This window comes from Podarcis vaucheri (assembly GCF_965113315.1).
Source record: "Podarcis vaucheri genome assembly, chromosome: 15".
Classification (NCBI taxonomy): Eukaryota; Metazoa; Chordata; class Lepidosauria; order Squamata; family Lacertidae; genus Podarcis; species Podarcis vaucheri.
In genome coordinates, this window is record NC_138753.1 from 13,796,629 (window position 1) to 13,816,443 (window position 19,815).

At 47.9% G+C, this 19,815-nt stretch overlaps 1 protein-coding gene across 2 annotated transcripts in view; it reads left to right on the forward strand.

Moving 5' to 3' along the window:
* Nucleotides 1–13,539: 13,539 nt before the first annotated feature.
* LOC309520117 (putative methyltransferase) overlaps nucleotides 13,540–19,815 on the forward strand; it is a 43,449-nt gene continuing 37,173 nt past the window's right edge. For both annotated transcript variants that reach the window (XR_014214144.1, XM_082201575.1), the window contains exons 1-3: nucleotides 13,540–13,779; nucleotides 15,146–15,306; nucleotides 18,280–18,493. Coding sequence is in view for 1 of the 2 variants with exons in the window: in XM_082201575.1 (XP_082057701.1) it covers nucleotides 13,669–13,779; nucleotides 15,146–15,306; nucleotides 18,280–18,493 (486 nt within the window). In the remaining variant the exon portion in view is untranslated. The remainder of the gene's footprint in view (nucleotides 13,780–15,145; nucleotides 15,307–18,279; nucleotides 18,494–19,815) is intronic.

Consider the following 19,815-nt stretch of genomic DNA (forward strand, 5'->3'; position numbering starts at 1 on the left):
AAACGCCCGCTCGCCTAGCGGCCGTTTTGCGTCACCCGGCCGCAAAGCAGCGCCGAGGACACTAGCGCGCGTTCAGAAGGGCTCGATGTGCGGCAGCGTCGCGTACGCAGCCCTTCTAGGGAGGGGAAGGAACCGTAGCCTCTATGGTTCGGAATGTTGTGGCGCGGCCGCCAAGAATTACAGTAAATACAGAATGGGAACGGCCCCCTGGTGCCGCTTTACGGCAGTGTCGTAAACCCAGCCTCTATGCTGTAATAGGCATATTTATTAAAAACATAGGAAGCAAGCTTATACGTACCAAGTCAGAGAATTAGTCTATCTAGCTCAGTATTGTCTGCACCAGGTGGCCAGCCATTTTGGGCCTGAAGGCCACATTCCCTTAAGAGGGCCACATTCCATTCAGGCATAGCTGTCAACTTTTCCCTTTTCTTGCGAGGAATCCTATTCGGAGTAAGGGAATTTCCCTTTAAAAAAGGGAAACGTTGACAGCTATGCATTCAGGGCGGAACCAAAAGCAAAAGTGGGAGAAGCATATGCAAATTTTGCATTTGTACAATAGGCTAGTTTCCACACACATGCCTCTTTGATTATTATTATTAATCGCATTTATAGCCCACCTTTTTCTCCAAGGTCAAGTTGACAGACATAGTTCACCTCATTTTAGTCCCCACAACAACCCTGCGAGGTAGCTCAGACTGAGGGGCAGTGACTGGCTCCCAAGGTCACTCAGCCAGCTTATGGCCAAGTAATGGATTTGAACCCTGGTCTCTCCCAGGTTTTAGTCTGCCCCTCTTAACTGTTACACAAGGGTTCTGAAATCATCTATCCATCCAGGCAAATGATTCCGTGTTACATTTCAAGGGCTCATTCCAGCCAGGCAAAAGGACTCAAGAAGGGTGCAAAGCACAACCCAAAGACTGCCAGAGTCAGAGAACAAGCAGGACCGAAGAGCAAGACCACAAGTGTTACTTATACAGTGGTGCCTCGCAAGACGAAATTAATTTGTTCCGCGAGTTTTTTCGTCTAGCAAATTTTTCGTCTTGCGAAGCACAGAAAAGTTTTGGAAAAGCTTCAAAAATCACCAAAAACCTCAAAAAAGGCTACCACACCACGTTCTATGAGTTGCTCCTCGAAGTCAAGTCGCAACTGTATTAACGGTGTTAAGAAAAAGGAAACAAACTTGCAAGACGTTTTCGTCTTGCGAAGCAAGCTCATAGGGAAATTCGTCTTGCGAAGCAGCTCAAAAACCGCAAAACCCTTTCGTCTAGCGAGTTTTTCGTCTTGCGAGGCATTCGTCTTGCGGGGCACCACTGTATGGAGTATCTGGTAACGCCGCTGCCCATCCAAAAAGACTCCCAGAGTGGCTTACTATAGTCTGTTGAAAACCACACAGCCCCTGTCCAAACAAAAGCCCACAAGAAAAACGGGGATAGAATAATAGGGTGGAAATCAAACTTGGCCAGCAGTTCTTAAAATGACCAGTTGACACAGTTCAGAGGTGCCTGGGGGACGTGGTCTTTTGGCAGAGCTGATGGCATGATCTCTGCCTCCCGTTGCTCCAGCACTAGAGCTCCCTTAGGCTTTGCTGCTCAAGCAGAATCCTAGGTGGCAGGAGAACCCTTTTTATCCCCCTCCCAGCCCAGGAGGAGCCAATGGCCAGCCTGGGAGAGCCAGCCAGCGGGGAAGGTTCTTCCCTGAGAAGCTGTAGCGACACTGCTGGCCACGTGGGACAGTGGTCCGCCAGCTCCCGACGCTTTACTGAGAAGCTGCAATGATGCGCCTCACCGCTTGGGGCACTGCTCAGCCGTTCCCGAATCTTGTTTTATTTGACCATTTCTAACATTTTTCTCCTCGCATTTTCTGACCTCAGTAACGGACTGACCCAGGGGGTGGGGTGGGTGTTACAGGGCAGGTTTGCCAAAGCTGATCAAAGCTATTGGTCATAGAAGGGACCCTAAGAGTCATCTAGTCCATTCCCCTGCTATGCAGGGCTTTAGGCACACAATTCCCCATCCAGTTTGAAACCATGGCAGACCCTGCTTAAGCTTTGCAAATGTACTAGCAATTTGACCACCAGGTCAATCTAACTGGGTTATAAACATGACTTTACTTAAATTGTTAAAGGATAAAGAGTTTCGATCCATGTTTTTAAAAGCATTATATGTGGCTATATCATAAGCATAAATGTATCTAATAAACATTACCTTGCTAGGTTACCAAATACAGAAGTTGGCCCTACTGCTGCTTCTTATCAGGGATAAGGTAAAGGTAAAGGGACCCCTGACCATTGGGTCCAGTCGTGTTCGACTCTGGGGTTGTGGAGCTCATCTCGCTTTATTGGCCGAGGGAGCCGGCATACAGCTTCCGGGTCATGTGGCCAGCATGACTAAGCCGCTTCTAGTGAACCAGAGCAGTGCATGCAAATGCCGTTTACCTTCCCGCCGGAGCGGTACCTATTTATCTACTTGCACTTTGACATGCTTTCGAACTGCTAGGTTGGCAGGCGCAGCGACCAAGCGACGGGAGCTCACCCCGCCGTGGGGATTCAAACCACCAACCTTCTGATTGGCAAGTCCAAGGCTCTGTGATTTAACCGACCTACATTAAGGAGGAGGGGAAATCACGGCAAGTGAACAGCGTGAAAAAAACAACCAGCCATGAAATTGCACCCATGAAACAAATACTGCCTCTTCCCATATGAATCAACTTGGGGGGTTTCTAGCTGTAATGGCATAAAAGAATATGAAAAAAATGGATTCTTAACAGGTAAATTTAGGTTACAATATATCAAGATTAAAAATCAGGATAAAATAAGGAGGGAAAGGAATTGCTGAACTAATAAATTGAACTGGAATACAAAAAGGGGAGGTATGAGGAGGTCCGGGAAACAAGTAAATGAAAGATAAGTGATGAAAAGATTGAATTGTTTTTAACTATTTTTATTTTGTATTTTGTATTTTTTCTTTTTCATTTTGTAACATTGTTAAAACCTTAATAAATATTTATAAAAAAAAGAATCGACTTGGACCCGGCAATCATCTCCTGAGGCCCTCCTTCATGTGCCTCCTCCATGAGAAGTCAGGAGGTTGGCAACACAAGAACAGGGCCTTTTCTGCTCTGGCTCCCCGTTTGTGGAACGCTCTCCCCAGGAAGGTTTGTCTTAGGGCCGGCAGCTTCATTCCATATCTTTAGACACCAGGCAAAAACATTCTTCTTCTCCCAGGCCTTTGGCTAATTAGAAAAATCTGCCTTGTGAGCTTCGGATGAAGGGCGGTACACAAATTTAATCAATAATAATAAAATAATAATAAATACAAGGCACATCGCAAATCAATAGATCGCTCAACCATTTAAGCCCAGTGGGTGACTTTGGCTAAGTCAGGCTAAACGGTCATCCTAAACAACCTCACAGGGTTGTAGCAAGGATAAAATAGGAGGGAAAGTGTGGGGTATAATTCTAATAACAGATAAATAAATAAAATAGTAATACACCAACGACAGCTGGATCATCCCTCAAGGGTGAACAGGTAAGTGTTAAGCAGGCTCCTCAATGTCAGTTCTGTGGGTACCTGCCTGAGATTCATTGGAATCATATCCTGGCAGGGCAGATGCCTTCACACTAAAGGCTTAGCAGACATCCAATGAACCTTAGGAGCATACAGTACAAATGAGAGTCCATCTTCTCTCAAGGATCAAAGCATCCAGGCCAGTGTGTACAAGTTAGGACATTGAATGAATGAATGAATAATTTTATTACGGTCATAGACCAGAAGAAAGGAGAAAAAAAAAAGCAGCAAATAATTTAGAAGGGAATAATGGTGTCAGTTAAAAGTTGTAAAATTATACATAAAAACAATGCACATATACACCCACACCCACACACATATACATACTCGTATATGCACTACAGTATATGTATGGGCTTAAAAAGAAAAAGGGGGGGTTTATCCAGGGGTCATATCTTTTACTTCTTTTACAGCTAATGCCCTCCGCTTGATCGCAGCCACAGAAAACTTGGCCACTTTCAATGTTACTTCTGGGTTTTTGTCTCCTAGTAGGATTTTCAGCCGCTGAGATTCAGATCGACCTGGAAATTTCTGAATGATAGGGGAGATAAACAGTAACCTGATATCCCCGTAAAGGTCGCAGTGTAACAGCACATGTGAGGCCGTTTCCACCTCCTTCAGACCACATGGGCAAACTCGTTCAGCATAGGGTGTGCCTTCGTATCTGCCCTTTAGTAAGGCAGATGGCAATACATCAAATCTAGTAAGGGTAAACGCCCGCCTATATTTTGCGATTTGTAGGTCCATCAAATATGGGGTTAGGTTAAAAGTTAGGACATTCTCAATGTTACCAGTAGCAAGACCTTAAACTTGTCCTGTAACCCATATTACTGACTTAATTTACTCCCCACGGAATTCTGGGACCTGTAGTTCTGGGAGGGAAGGAAGGAGGCAAAAAAAACCTTCAGAATTTTCAGTAGCCTTGCTGAACTGCAATTCCCAGAATCCTTTAGCAGGAAGCCTTTTTAAGGCGGCATAAAAACCCAAAATCGGCAAGCCTGTTTAGTTGCAGGCTTGCTGCTGTGACAAATGGAAGTTAAAGCCAGTTAGTTTGGAGCGGGTGAGTAGAGGCTGTTGTAAACAAAATCTGCCCTTTTCCCCTTATGAGTTATCCAAGAACTCATATAGAGTCCTTACATAGGTTCCCTATTGGTAGGAGAAGATAACAGAGGCCAAACAGAGAATATTGAGAAGCAAAGCAGCTAGTAAGCCTGATCTTTATAAAAGCTGTTGCAACAGGGTGTTTCCCTCACACGCAAGAGGACGGAGGACCCAGAACAAAGGTGTGCCTGCCCTTATACTTTATAGACATTTTAAATTCCCTGCCCTGGAGCTCAAGACCACCCCTCCATACATCATACATACATCACAGAAGGGGTGTAACCCAAGACCATCCCCCACAAACATCATACCTACATCACAGAAAAGGTGGTCTACAACAGAAATTTGAATGTTGTTGTTTTTCCTGTCTGCCAGTATTAAGTTGTGGGTGGACATAGCGGTCAACACAGAGATTTCTCCAAGTGGTTCTTTACAGTAAGCTGGAACTGAACTGAACTGAACAGCTCAGCCGGCCTACTTTTATAGGCAGCCGTCTGTCAACATTGTAACAACAATACCCCAGAGTTTTCTGCCTAAATTAACTTATGTAGAGCTGAGTGAAAACTATATACACAATGTTAGAAGTTATTCGTGGAGACAAATAGACTGAGGACTTCAATATAAGAATAACCCTTTTATTGTACGCGTTTGCAAAGGCGGACCCTCCGTACCCGTAGATACGAAGAGCCCTTGTCAAGCATAGGCACAGTGGTTTTATTATCCCTACAGCTGCCGCCCCTCTTTAGGAGGCTTGGCTTACATTCTACCTATCAGAGTTCAACATATCTCTAATACATTATTCAATCTACACTAGCCGTTTAACTGTTACTAAATATAGGTATACGCGTTCCATTTCTGCCGTTATCTTGCATATGTTGCATTTGGGCTCATAAAAGACTCTTTCTCCTGAGTTTGAGGCACGCTCCGTACCAGTCTCTCCTTTGTTTCCTAATCTCACAATCCCCCCTCTTTTCGATACTTTGCCTCAAACTCACGTAGCAAATCCCATCCGGGCCCCGGTATGGGGGCTCCTCCCCTACTTCCCCTGCATACTAGTAGCCGAACGTTCGGGTGGCTCCTACGTTAGAGCCAGAAACTTGCTGAAATAGGTATTTATTTTCCTGGAGGTAGGTTTGTTCCCAGCCTAATGACTCACAGGTGATCCCGGCTTGGTTGTTGGGCCCCTGTCCCTTTGCAATAGCAATGCATGCATCAAAACAAACATAGACCTTCTCTATACCCCTCGTGGTGTTATGCGCTATGTATCCCTGTCTCTGTTGTGCCAGGGTAAACATGACTGCTTTTCCCCCTGCTGTTCCTCCCTTATATCCATACTAGATGTAATGGGCCCCACTGCCAAGGGCTCAAAGCACTCCGTTTTGTTGTCTTTAGTTCTGCATCTGAAATACTGGGTTTGGTTATGAACGCAAGGGTCTAATTTTTCTACGCACTCCGGAGCAACATTATAATACATTAAGGTTCGGGTAACCCTATTTCCAGTTTTGGTGATTTGAATGCACTGGCTACAATTTTGATCTTTCGCTACGCTTGTAATTATTCCTATAGCCAACAAACTAACTCTGACTATAGTCCCTCTCATTCTGATTTCCCTCTCAATTGTTCTAGGGCTTGTGCTACCGTGGGGGTTCTTGTTAGGCTACAACGGACCTCCCCTCCCAGGGTGATAACACAATATTGGAGCACAATGTCCTCTATAAAAACTATGTTACACTGTTCCGTGCAGTGCACACATAACACACAGCATTCGCAATGGGCGCAACAGCAACACTCATAAAAACATTTGCAAGTGCAGAACAAACACATTGGGAATGTCTCGTCAGCATCCAGGTTTCTCCTGGTTCCTGGTTCCCTGATTGGTAAGCGTCACCTTCAGCGGATTGTTCGGGTCCGTGCTTATCGTCCAACCCTGTGGAGCCTTTTTGACTCTGTGGTAATGCGTCCACCCGTGCTCTCTGGTCCTTACTGCCGATTCTGTGGTGAGCAGCACCTGAAATGGACCTTCCCAAGCAGGGCGAAGCTTCTCCGCTTTCCACGCTTTTATCAGGACCCGGTCACCAGGCTGGAATGGGTGTTGATGTTCCAACAGTGGGGGACGCTGAACCAGAATACCACGTCTATGAAGAGACAATAAAGACTGGGAAAGTGACTGCAAATATTTTCTCAGGAATATATCTTTAAATTGTACCAAAGGCTGACCCAACTGGGCTAAATATGGTCTTCCCATCATCAACTCAAAAGGAGACACCCCCAGATCTTTTCTGGGTGCTATACGCATTCTTAGCAATGCCAGGGGAAGGTTCTTTGTCCAGGGTAGCCCATTTTCCAAGTACAATTTGGTTAAGTGCTTTTTGATTTCTGCATTTGCCCTCTCCACCTTTCCGCTACTTTCGGGATGCCACAGTGTGTGGAGTTCCCATTTAATTCCCAGGGTTGCCATTACATCCTGTAATATCTTCTGGGTAAAGTGTGTGCCTCTATCTGAGTCTATGGCTTCAATTATGCCAAACCGGGGGAGTATATGTTCTAAAATAGCCTTGGTGACCACTTGTGCTGTTGCTCTCCTACCTGGAAAAGCCTCCACCCACCCCGTGAGATGATCTTTGAACACCAGCAGGTATTTTTGTCCTCCCCTTTCAGGCAGTTCCGTGAAATCTACCTGTACCCTCTGAAAGGGCCATACTGCTAACAGTCTCCCTCCTTTCTCGGTCTTTTTGGCTCTAGTCTTGTTTACCTTTTGACATATTAAACACTTCCAAGCTATGGAATGTGCCATCATGTACCTTTTCTAAAACTCCCATCATTAGGGTTTTTGGTAATACTACTTGCCCTTCCGGGGTTTTCCATTCATTATCTATCTTCTCCCATCCCTCCTTAGTCATATATTCAGTTTCTTGGGGGGTAAAAACCAGATTTTCTGTATCAGCTTTCGTCAAAACAGGTACCTTCAGGGTGTATTGTTGGACCATCGCATCATTAGGAATACCTCTAGCGGCCTCTTTTGCCCTGAGATCAGCCCACCTATTCCCCACCTCTTCAGGACTTGTTCCCTTAGTATGGGCTGAAACATGTACCACCGCAACCTTTCCTGGTCCCGTGAGGGCGTTCAGTAGCCTTTCTAACAACGCCATATGTTCTATTTGTTTTCCATCCGCCTTAATATACCCTCGGTCCCTCCAGGTCCTACCAAAGGTATGTACTACTCCCCATGCGTATCGGGAGTCTGTCCATACGGTTATCTCCAACCCTTTTCCCAACTCGAGGGCCCGCGTTAGGGCCATGATCTCACATTTCTGGGCCGACCAGGCTGCCGGCAAAGCCCCACTCTCGAGAACCTCCCCATCTTCCTTGACTACAGCTGTCAGAGCTGCTCCCAGGTCCCAGCTCACAGAGGACCACGCTAGCCGCCAATATTGTATAAAAGTCTTTATTGCGTTACAGTTTCCATTTTCAAGCCGCAGCGTGCAGCTCTACGTCTTAGAAGCTAGACCGGCGAAGCTCCGTCTGAGTCTCCGCCTCCTGTACATCAACTTAATACCCTCGCCTTACTCCACCTCTTCCGTCTTTCCCTTCTTCTCTGGGTCCCTCTGCCCCCCTGGGTCTCTTCCTTCCTGGACTCTTCCAACGCTGACCCCCCGGACCCTTCTCCTTCCTTGCGGCGGGCTTTGGGACCCGGCTCCATTTCCCGGCTGCTTACTGTGCCGCCTTCCTGTGTATTTGAACTTGGCGCGCGCGCCCAACCTTCCACCTTCCTCTTGACCGTTTCCTCACTCCCCGACGGAGGTGTGGCCAGTCCTGACTCATGCTCTCCCTCCTGCGGCGAGCCACCTGATCCCGATACCTGGCGCCCTTCCTCCCTACTACTCCCTATTGGAGAAGCTGGCCCCGATTTCCAACTGCTGCTCTCTGAGCCCCCTCGGGTCCCTCCTTCCTGGGGTGTCCCCCTGGGTCCCCCCCCTTGCTCTGGCCACGGGCGCTCCTTTCTGCGAGTCTTCCGAATCACTGGAAAGACTCGGAGATCTCGGGCCGCCGTCCTCGCTCATATTTCCTTCTGATTCCTCCCCCTCGCTCTCTGCTCTCCCTCTTTCCTGTGCCTCTGCTCCTGAACCCCTGACAACAGCGTATCCTGATTTCCTTTTTCCCTCCTCCACATAACTTGAACCATCCGTATACCACCTTTCCCCCGTTGCCAACGGCGTCTCCATCAAATCCTCCCGGACCTTTGACATCAACTCTATAGTGTCTACACAGTCATGTTTGTCCGGTTCCCACTCTTTCCTTTCCCCAATTAGAAATTCTGCCGGGTTTAGATTGCGATCAGTTCCCAGAGTAATGCTGGGGCTCGTTCTCAAAATAGTTTCATATTCTACTAGACGCCCATCGGTCATCCAGGTGGACGCCGCCCCAGTCATGACAGTGGATATCTGATGGGGGCTATGAACTCTCAAGGCCCCACCGAACGTCAATTTTCTACTTTCAACCACTAATATAGCCGCGGCGGCCACCGCCTGGATACACATGGGCCATGCCTTTACCACGGGTTCCAGAGCCTTGCTAAGATAGGCAATGGGCTGATAACGCCCCCCTCTCTTTTGGGCCAACACCCCCACAGCAGTCTGAGAACTGATCGTTACATACAGGTGAAATGGTTGCTGTAGGTTAGGCAGTGCCAGAACTGGAGCTCCGGCCAATACCCTTTTTATTTCCTCCCATCTTATCTCATCCTCTTTGTCCCAGGTCACCTTCTCGTCGCCTGTGAGTCTCTGGTTCAAAAATTGGACCAATCCTGCACATCGGCCGATCCACAATCCACAACATCCCAGCAACCCCAACACTCCTCGTATGTCTGTTTTATTCCTTGGAGGTTGCAACTCCAGAATCCCCTCAACTCCTCCAGGGTCCAATCTCCGCGTTCCCCCCTCCAATACATGCCCCAAACACTCCTCTCTTCTCTGCACAAACTGCAATCTTTCCCCGGACACCTCCACCCCCAATCTCCCCAACCAGTTCAGCAGTTCCACAGAGTCCTGTTTTACCTCCCCCTCCTTCTCCTGCCCCAATGTCCCATGCCTCCTCGTCCCCTTCCGGGCTCATTTTCCCTCTGATTCGGGCCCTCCCACACTTTCTGCAGCGTTGCTGCCATCATTTGACATTTCTGTTTGCTTTTCACCGCATCCCGGTTAACATAAACCTGCTGAGCAGTTCTTACTAATTCAGTGATGACGGCATCCTGCCAATCCATTTTCTGGAGTTTCTTTTGGATGTCTGGCCATGCTTTGGTGACAAACTGCATTTTCAGAAGGTTATCAAACGCTACCGAATCCGGCACCACTCCTGAATATTTAGTCAAATGGTCTCTGATTCTTTGCACAAAGTCCCCAGGGGACTCGTCTTTTAACTGATTTACCTCAAATGTCTTTGTAAGGTTCGTGCTCTGAGGCACTGCTCGCTTTATCCCTTCTAAAATCATATCCTTCAAGTCCCCCATGTGAGTTCTGTGGGTAACATCGTTAATATCCCAATGAGGGTCGGCTACTGGATATTTTACGTCTGCCGCCACCGCCGCCACTGCTCCCTGTTGTGCTCCCTGTTGTGCTAGTTGGCGTGTGTCCCAGTATTGCATCCCTGCCCGTCTAATCATGGCTCTCTCCTCTGGAGTAAATAGATGTCCCAGGATATACATTAATTCGGTGTAGGTGTATATGTGTGGTCCCATCCACATCTGCAGAAGATTTGCAACCTCTTTTCATGCTATTTTCATGCAGCTTTGGCAGGGTTTGTTTTAACTCCCTCAACTCTGCTGGTTTGATGGGACTAACCACATGCACCATGACAGGTGCCCCAGCGGCATTGATCCCCCCCGGGGTTTCCCTTAAGGGATAATTTTGGACCGGTGAACTGCTGTCAGCGCCGAACCGGGCGGCCCATTTTGAATTAGGTGTAACGAATGGCAAATTTGTCACATCCCTTTTTATTTGTGCCAATTCTCTCCCCAATTTCGAGTATGGGGGCGGCAGTGGGGGCGTGGTTGGAGTACTAGTAAAATTATCTGATCTGTCCCCCATCTCCCTTCCGTCCTGGGTCTTCTCCTGTTCCCCCTTCCGGATTCCAATTATACATCCCGTCTGGCCCTATGGGGTACTTTGGCCAAACCACCCTGCAGAAATTAATCATAGTGACCTTTGACAGGCCAACAGTATATTGCCTTAAATACTCCTCATTCCACTGCAACAATACCTGTCCCAATGGACTACTGGGGTCTATGGGATTATTTCCATTGGATTCCTTCTGCCTCTTACTTTGATTTTTGCCCATTATTCACAATGTCTCCAAATTCACGTTCTCTCACAATCGCACGGAATCGCCTGGCCGCTTCCCTCGCGGGAGAGACGGAACCGCAAGCTAATCCTCCCGTCAGGGCCGAACCCTGATCCACACTCACGCGTCCGTTTGGAGCCTCTCTTTCACTCAAGAGACGATTCTCTCGCCCCCTTTCCCTTTTAATACCTCTCCCTCGTCTACTCACCCAATACAGTCCAGCGCCGCTTCTCGCGACTAGTGAACAGGCGGGCGTCCCCGCTGGGTTCTCGCGGTCCCCGACCGCCAAAAAGAGCTCAATACTTTCCTCCCATATATTGAGTCCTGTCTCTAGCCCTTGTGCGCCGTCCCGGGCGGGACTCGGTCCGAGTCACTCCGCAATAACGGAGGGGCGCCTACCCGGGGTCCGAATCTCGCTCAGGCAGCGCGTCAAAGGCCCCACGTTGAGCGCCAAGAATTGTTAGAAGTTATTCGTGGAGACAAATAGACTGAGGACTTCAATATAAGAATAACCCTTTTATTGTACGCGTTTGCAAAGGCGGACCCTCCGTACCCGTAGATACGAAGAGCCCTTGTCAAGCATAGGCACAGTGGTTTTATTATCCCTACAGCTGCCGCCCCTCTTTAGGAGGCTTGGCTTACATTCTACCTATCAGAGTTCAACATATCTCTAATACATTATTCAATCTACACTAGCCGTTTAACTGTTACTAAATATAGGTATACGCATTCCATTTCTGCCGTTATCTTGCATATGTTGCATTTGGGCTCATAAAAGACTCTTTCTCCTGAGTTTGAGGCACGCTCCGTACCAGTCTCTCCTTTGTTTCCTAATCTCACACACAATACCCCTGGTGGCCAGCATGAGGATATCAATACATAACACCCAGGTTATCTGATAATGCCTTATCTGATTGCCTTTCCTGGTAGTCTGCCCATTCCTTTGAGATGGTGATTTCCCAATTCCTGAGACAAAGGGAAGGTTCCCTCACCCCCTCCCTCCTCGCAGAGAAAACATTTCATCAGTTTGGGAGTCAAAATGGTTTCAGGACGGTCTTCCTATGCTGCTCCAGACATGTGGTCCACATATCTATGTACGTGCTTGGCTGGTACATTTATGAACATTTATTATATATATAAGACCTTAATTTTTTTATTACAAGGCTGCCCTAGAGGGATTTCAGAGCTGAATCCTTTGCTTCTTGGCTGCAAAAAAGCAAGTCCGAGAAATACCGTATTTTCTGCTCTATAAGACTCACTTTTTCCCTCCTAAAAAGTAAGGGGAAATGTGTGTGCGTCTTATGGAGCGAATGCAGGCTGCACAGCTATCCCAGAAGCCAGAACAGCAAGAGGGATTGCTGCTTTCACTGCGCAGTGATCCCTCCTGCTGTTCTGGCTTCTGAGATTCAGAATATTTTTTTCTTGTTTTCCTCCTCCAAAAACTAGGTGCGTCTTGTGGTCTGGTGCGTCTTATAGAGCGATAAATACGGTAATTAGCATTGCACAATCAGCATTCTGAAAGAGGCAGGCTTCTTTCCGCTGCCAAAGTTCACTACACTACAGGAAAACGGGGAAATTCCTTCTCTGTTAAACATTTAAAAGCGCTACAATAAATTACTTCACTGTTAAAACATTTAAAAACACACAAAGGCAGACCAGTGTCCCTAGGAACTTGCAGAAGTTGCAAGCTGTGCTCCGTGAAACCATGGCCACTCGTCGGTTTGAGGACAGGGCTCACGCTGCTATTTATCAAAAATACAGGTTTTCCCCGCAGGAGAACCTACAGGGCGTGATCTTCTCGTACCTGGAAGAAAAGGTAAGAACTTAATAGTGTGTGTCAGTCTGAACTTATACCAGTTGATCAACTTATGCCTGTAGATTGCATTTGTACAGTTAGCATAATTTTATATAAAAGGAGAGCACCATTATGAACTTTCTTGACTCTGATACTAGTCTTTATCCTGAAGATGTCCTGGAAGGCTTCCTGGCCTTCTTAATACTTTTGGAAAAAAATAGCATGGTCAATGACTCCTCCTGCATCAGCTGCTAGGCTGAGCGGCCTAAAACAAGGCCCTGCTGCGCCTCTGATCCTTTCCAAGTCTACGATTCTACAGTGTCATTTTGCTTCCCGAAGTAAATATTCTGTCTCTTTCATTTCTTGTAAACAACCAATCTTTCGTTATTCCTTTTCTGTGACAACCTCTAGCAGGCATAAGGCTAAGGGTAAACACATATTCATAACAAACAAACATTAGAACTCTAGCAAAACGTCTTAGACCCATTGGTAGTGTGCCTAGGTAGTAACAAGGGGGTGGCAGTGATAAAAGAAGAAAATGGAGTTGGCTTTTACCCAGCAGGTTCCTCCCACCATTTTTCTTTTATTACAAGGCTGCCCTAGAGAGATTTCAGAGCTGAACCCTTTGCTTCTTGGCTGCAAAAAAGCAAGTCTGAGAAATAATTAGCATTGCACAATCAGCATTCTGAAAGAGGTAGGCTTCTTTCTGGTGCCAAAGTTCACTACACGAAAACGAGGACATTCCTTCTCTGTTAAACATTTAAAAGCGCTACAATAAATAGCTTCACTGTTAAAACATTTAAAAACGCACAAAGGCAGACCAGTGTCCCTAGGAAGTTGCAGAAGTTGCAAGCTGTGCTCCGTGAAACCATGGCCACTCGTCTGTTTGAGGACAGGGCTCACGCTGCTATTTATCAAAAATACAGGTTTTCCCCGCAGGAGAACCTACAGGGCGTGATCTTCTCGTACCTGGAAGAAAAGGTAAGAACAATAGTGTGTATCAGTCTGAACTTATACCCGTAGATCACTGCATTCATACAGTTGGCATAATTTTATATAAAAGGAGAGCTCCATTATGAACTTTCTTGACTCTGATACTAATCTTTATCCTGAAGATGTCCTGGAAGGCTTCCTGGCCTTCTTAATACTTGAGGAAAAAATTAGCATGGTAAATGATTCCTCTAGAAGACCCTTTCCATAATCTAACATTGGTATATAACAGGGTTAGGGTTAGGGTTAGGGTTAGGTTGTGAGGAAAAGTGGCGGCAGAGGCTGAGCTGCTAGACAAGGAGGCTGAGCAGCCTAAAACAAGGCCCTGCTGCGCCTCTGGTCCTTTCTAACTCCACGATTCTACAGTGTCACTTTGCTTCCTGAAGTAAATATTCTGTCTCTTTCATTTCTTGTAAACAACCAATCTTTCGTTATTCCTTTTCCATGAAAACTTCTAGCAGGCATAAGGCTAAGGGTAAACACATATTCATAACAAAGAACCATTAGAACTCTAGCAAAAGGTCTTACACCTCTTGGTAGTGTGTCTAGGTAGTAACAAGGGGGTGGCAGTGATATAAGAAGAAAATGTAGTTGGCTTTTACAGGCCAACTCCCCATCAAAGGGACCCAGTATCCCTGAAGTCCATTACGGGTCAGAGAAGAACAAGTGAAGGCAGGAACCAACTGAAGGAAGCAGTTTTCTGTTGCGACACAGTTACCATCACCCCACTGTGCAAGGAGGCGAGAGGCGACCCAGAACAAAGGTCCCTTGGGGGCTACCCAGCTGGTTCCTCCTGCCATTTTTCTGCGTCAAACCAGCACATGACATTTTGGGTTAATTAACAGCTGGTTTCACTGTATTCAAGTGAAAACTCCTCATGTCTCGGACCTAGATGGGTATGGCCTTGGGTAAGTCAAGAGTGGGAAAGCCGTGTCCCTCACGATGCTGTTCCTTTGACTACAACTCCCATCTATGCTAACTATTGGCCATGCTGGCTGCGGAGGATGGGGGGCTATACACTCCCAACAACACTGGGGTGGGTGGGTATGTGGGTGCAGGATCACAGGTTCCCTAAAAGGTAAAGGTAAAGGGACCCCAGACCATTAGGTCCAGTTGTGACCGACTCTGGGGTTGCGGTGCTCATCTCGCTTTATTTGCCAAGGGAGCCGGCGTACAGCTTCCGGGTCATGTGGCCAGCATGACTAAGCAGCTACTCACGAACCAGAGCAGTGCACGGAAATGCCGTTTACCTTCCCGCCATTGTGGTACCTATTTATCTACTTGCACTTTGAGGTGCTAGCCTTGCTGACAATGGCCTGGCGATGCATTTCTGAGATGTGTCACTATCTTTTCTCAGAGAGTGAGCCCCGGGCAGCTGGCAGTCGACGTGGGTTGTGGCTCGGGCCAAAGCACTCGGATGCTGGCAAAACATTTTGAGAAGGTGGTTGGGGCAGACATCAGTGAAGCTCAGATCGAGGAGGCCAGGAGAGCTCCACAACCACCCAATGTCTCTTATCTGTAAGTACGAGCTGACCTCGCATGTGGATGGCCGAGAGAAAGCGGGCAGGAAGACATTTTTCTCCCTCTCTCATCACACTAGAGCTCTTGAAGCTGAATGTTGGAAGATTCAGGACCGACGAAAGAAAACACTGCTTCATGCAGCCCATATTTAAAGTGTGGAACTCCCTCCCACATGAGGCAGGGATGGCCACCAACTTGGATGGCTTTAAACGAAGACTAGAGAAATTAAGGAAGAGGCCTATCAGTGGCTACTAGCCACGATGCCTCTGCTGGACCTACAAGGTGGGCAGAGTGAAGGCCAGGGTGGCTGAGAGTTGTGAAGAGAGATCCCTCTCTCACTCCCAGAGCTACCACTCCATACCCGTCAAGTGTCCCTATTTCACTGGGACATTCACAGATTTACAGAAGGGAATGGCGTTCCTAGATCAATCCTTTTTCACAGGGTACTCTGGGAATTGTGAGGGGAATAGGGGTCTCTCCTAACAACTCAGCACCCTCAACGAACTACAGCTCCCAGGATTCTTTGGGGGAAGCCATGACTGTTTAATGCGGTATTATCGCAAATGTATTTTTTTAATTATTATTTTTTACATAATTTTTATTGATTTTCCATTAAACACACCAACATACATACATATATTATACAAATGAGTCACATATTTATCTTAAGCTCCGCCGAGCCTCGGACTCCCCTCCATTCCTTCGGTAAGTATCATAAAATTTCTAGCATCTCGTATTTTGTGTATTTTACTTTGTCTACCATACGCTGTTAAGAGTTATTTTAACCCTGCCAGTGTCTTTAAAGTTTTACAATTGTCTTTTATATACCGTATTTTTCGCACTATAGGACGCACTTTTTCCCCTCCAAAAATGAAGGGGAAATGTGTGTGCGTCCTATGGTGCGAATGCAGGCTTTCGCTGAAGCCTGGAGAGCGAGAGGGGTCGGTGCGCACCGACCCCTCTCGCTCTCCAGGCTTCAGGAGAGCCCCACCGCCAGCCCCACAAGCTCGGGGGACAGCGGGAGAGGCGCAGCGCGCCCTTCCTGCTGTCCCCCGACTTGGTTAGAAGGCTGGCGGGGGGAGAAGCCTGCTCCTGCCCGTCGCCAGCCCCGCAAACTCGGGAGACAGCGACAGGGGCGCAGCGCGCCTTTGCCGCTGTCCCCCGACTTGGCTAGAAGGCTGGCGGGGGGAGAAGCCTGCTCCTCCCCATCGCCAGCCCCGCAAACTCGGGAGACAGCGGCAGGGGCGCAGAGCGCCTTTGCCGCTGTCCCCCGACTTGGCTAGAAGGCTGGCGGGGGGAGAAGCCTGCTCCTCCCCGTCGCCAGCCCCGCAAACTCGGGAGACAGCGGCAGGGGCACAGCGCGCCTTTGCCGCTGTCCCCCGACTTGGCTAGAAGGCTGGCGGGGGGAGAAGCCTGCTCCTCCCCATCGCCAGCCCCGCAAACTCGGGAGACAGCGGCAGGGGCGCAGCGCGCCTTTGCCGCTGTCCCCCGACTTGCCTAGAAGGCTGGCGGGGGGAGAAGCCTGCTCCTCCCCGTCGCCAGCCCCGCCGACTCGGGAGACAGCGGCAGGGGCGCAGCGCGCCCTTCCCGCTGTCCCCCGACTTGGTTAGAAGGCTGGCCCAGCCCCGCAAACTCGGGGGACAGCGGGAGAGGCGCAGCGCGCCATCCCGCTGTCTCCCGACATGGTTTGGAGGCTGGCGGAGGGCTTCCTCCTCCCCCAGCCCCGCAAGTTCCCAGAACGATGCCAAAGCTGCGCGCAGCTTCGGCATGGCTCTGGGTCCCGTTCTGGGGGAGGGGGAAGCTCGGGCTTCCCCCGCCCCAGCCCCGTGCCTGGCGGGGGGGGGGAATAAATTTTTTTTGCCTTTATTTCCCCCCCCAAATCTAGGTGCGTCCTATGGACCGGTGCGTCCAATAGTGCGAAAAATACGGTACATCAAGTATTTACTCCAGTTTTCTTGAAACTTCTGTTCACCCTGGTCTCTTAATTTTCCTGATATTCTGGCCAGTTCTGCGTAATTAACCATTTTAACCTGCCATTCCATTATAGTAGGTATTACATCCGTTTTCGAATTCTGGGCTAGCATAGTTCTTGCTGCCATCGTGGCATATAGAAAGATATTTTTATCTTTTTTAAAAATTTCCTTTCCTATCAATCCTATCAATCCTTTCCTATCAATGGTTTTATCAGGGACTTCTGGCAACAGCCTTTTTGAGGTCTTAGATATATGGTAATGTTCATAAGCATACCAACCAAGCAAGTACATAGATCAGCACAGGAAGTCCGACCTGGAACCATTTTGATTCCTAAACTGAGCAAATGTTTTCTCTGCAAGGTCAAAGTGGGAAACCTCCCATTGTCTCTTTCCTCACAAATCATGTCTTACACATTAAAGATATGAATATGGTGTGAGCCTGTGAGATGGCCCATGAACTAAGTATTTATCATTACAAAAGACTAGCCAGGCTCCCCAGGAAATCCAATCAAGTAACCTGCCAGACAGGAGAAAAACAACATTCAAAATTTCTGTTTTAGACTGCCTTTTTGTGATGTATGTATGATGTTTCTGGGGGTGGTCTTGATCTACAGGGTGGCAATTTCAAAAGTCATTATAAGGCCTTGCACGCCATTTTTCTGGGTCGTCCTCCGTCCTCCTGCATGTGAGGGGAGCACCCTGTTGCAACAGATCAATAAAGATCAGGCTTACTAGCTGCTTTGCTTCTCAATATTCTCTGTTTGGCCTCTGTTATCTTCTCCTACCAATAGGGAACCTATGTAAGGACTCTATATGGGCTCTTGGATACCCCATAAGGGAAAAGGGCAATTTTTGTTTACAACACATCCAGGTTTTGTTTGCGGTTTTCCCATTGGGGCATCTGGCTGGCCACTGGGAGAACAGGATGCTTAGCCATATGGGCCTTGGGCCTGATCCAGCAAGCTTTGAACAATCACCTTGCCATCTCCTCCCACAGGGTGTGCCCTGCCGAAGACCTCCCTTTCGAAGACGGCTCTGTGGACCTGGTCACGGCTTTTGCGGCCGTCCACTGGTTTGACGGGCCTCGCTTTCTGAGGGAAGTGGACCGAGTTCTCAAGCCATCAGGCTGTGTGGTCTTCAGCTCCTACAACCGGCACATGCAGTTGTGTTTCAAAGATTGTACAGACAAGTTAACGGAGATCTTCAGAGAGGTCAGTCCATCGCACAGGCCTGCCTGCCCAGACCTCGGACTTGAGGTCTGCCCTCAGGCCACATATTTCAGGGCCATCCCTGCCAGTTTTCTAGCCCCAAATGCCTGTGGGGTTTTTGTTGTTTTTAAGTGTCTTTCCTGTAGAAGGACAGCAGAGTCCTTCAGTCTATGTTAATTGAGCAAACCTACAAGTCCTGGATGCATTTTAATCCCTCCTTCAAAACACTGGCACTATAGGACTTCCGGGTTGGCGCGACCGGCTAATGGCGGATTCCCTCCGAGCTCCAGAGGGAATCGGCTTGACAGGGGGCTGGATCTTGCCATGCCGGCGACACGGGGATCCTTAAAAACCACGGGCACGGAGCCCGTGGACATGGTGACTCGGCGGGCACCGTAAGCGGCCTCCTGACTCGTGAAGGAGCCTTTTTATAGGCTACGGAACGGGTGCCGGGGAGCGGCGTGGTGCTGTGAGTCCTCTGCTTCCCCTGCCGAGCGAAGCCGCATGCCATTTGTCGGACAGCGCTGACTTCTTCCTACTAAAATTCGGACTTAAAATCAAGAACAACAACCCGTGAGTAATTTGGAAATTGGATTACAAATACTTCAGTTTTGGATTTGGCACGAGCGGGGGAGGTGAAGGAAAAAAAGGAAGTCCGTCTCCCCCCTATTGTAAACAGCTTAAAGCAAGGATCTGTCAACTAAGGTTGCGGGAAGAATTGTTGTGATTGGATAAGGATATAAATTCCACGGATTTAAAGGACTAAGTTAATGTGCTGGAGGACAAGAGTTTACTTTGTTTGGATTAATTACCACTTTTCTCAAGCCCGGGAGTAACCCGCGAAAAGAGCCTGCTGAGGATCTACAGAAAACTTTTGACAGCTGTCAAATTAGCTGTCAAAGTTGGAAAAACCGAAAGCTTAAACTCTAACCGGTTATCGTTACAAAATATTGAAAGTAAAGAAAGACTGATACAAATTAATCTGACTTTTGGACCGGAAGGGAAAAGAACATTAAGTAACCAGAATCCCTCTAGAGGGGATTCTTGGACATTACAAGAATGGAACTAAAACAGGGAATACAGGAAAAACGAGCTGGCTTGAAAGAGCTGATTTTTCTCGTGGGAAAGCTGCGAGAGATGAACGAGAAAGGCCATGTTTTGTCTACGAGCCCTACAAACCCGAAGTTAACAGAAAACATATCTACTGAATTGGAAAGGGACTTGGTGCTCAAAACACAGGCAACTGGACAAGAAAAGGAACCAAAGATTGAGGAGGAAAAGACACCTGCTAAACAGGAGGAGCAGAAAGAAGGGATGGCTGAAAC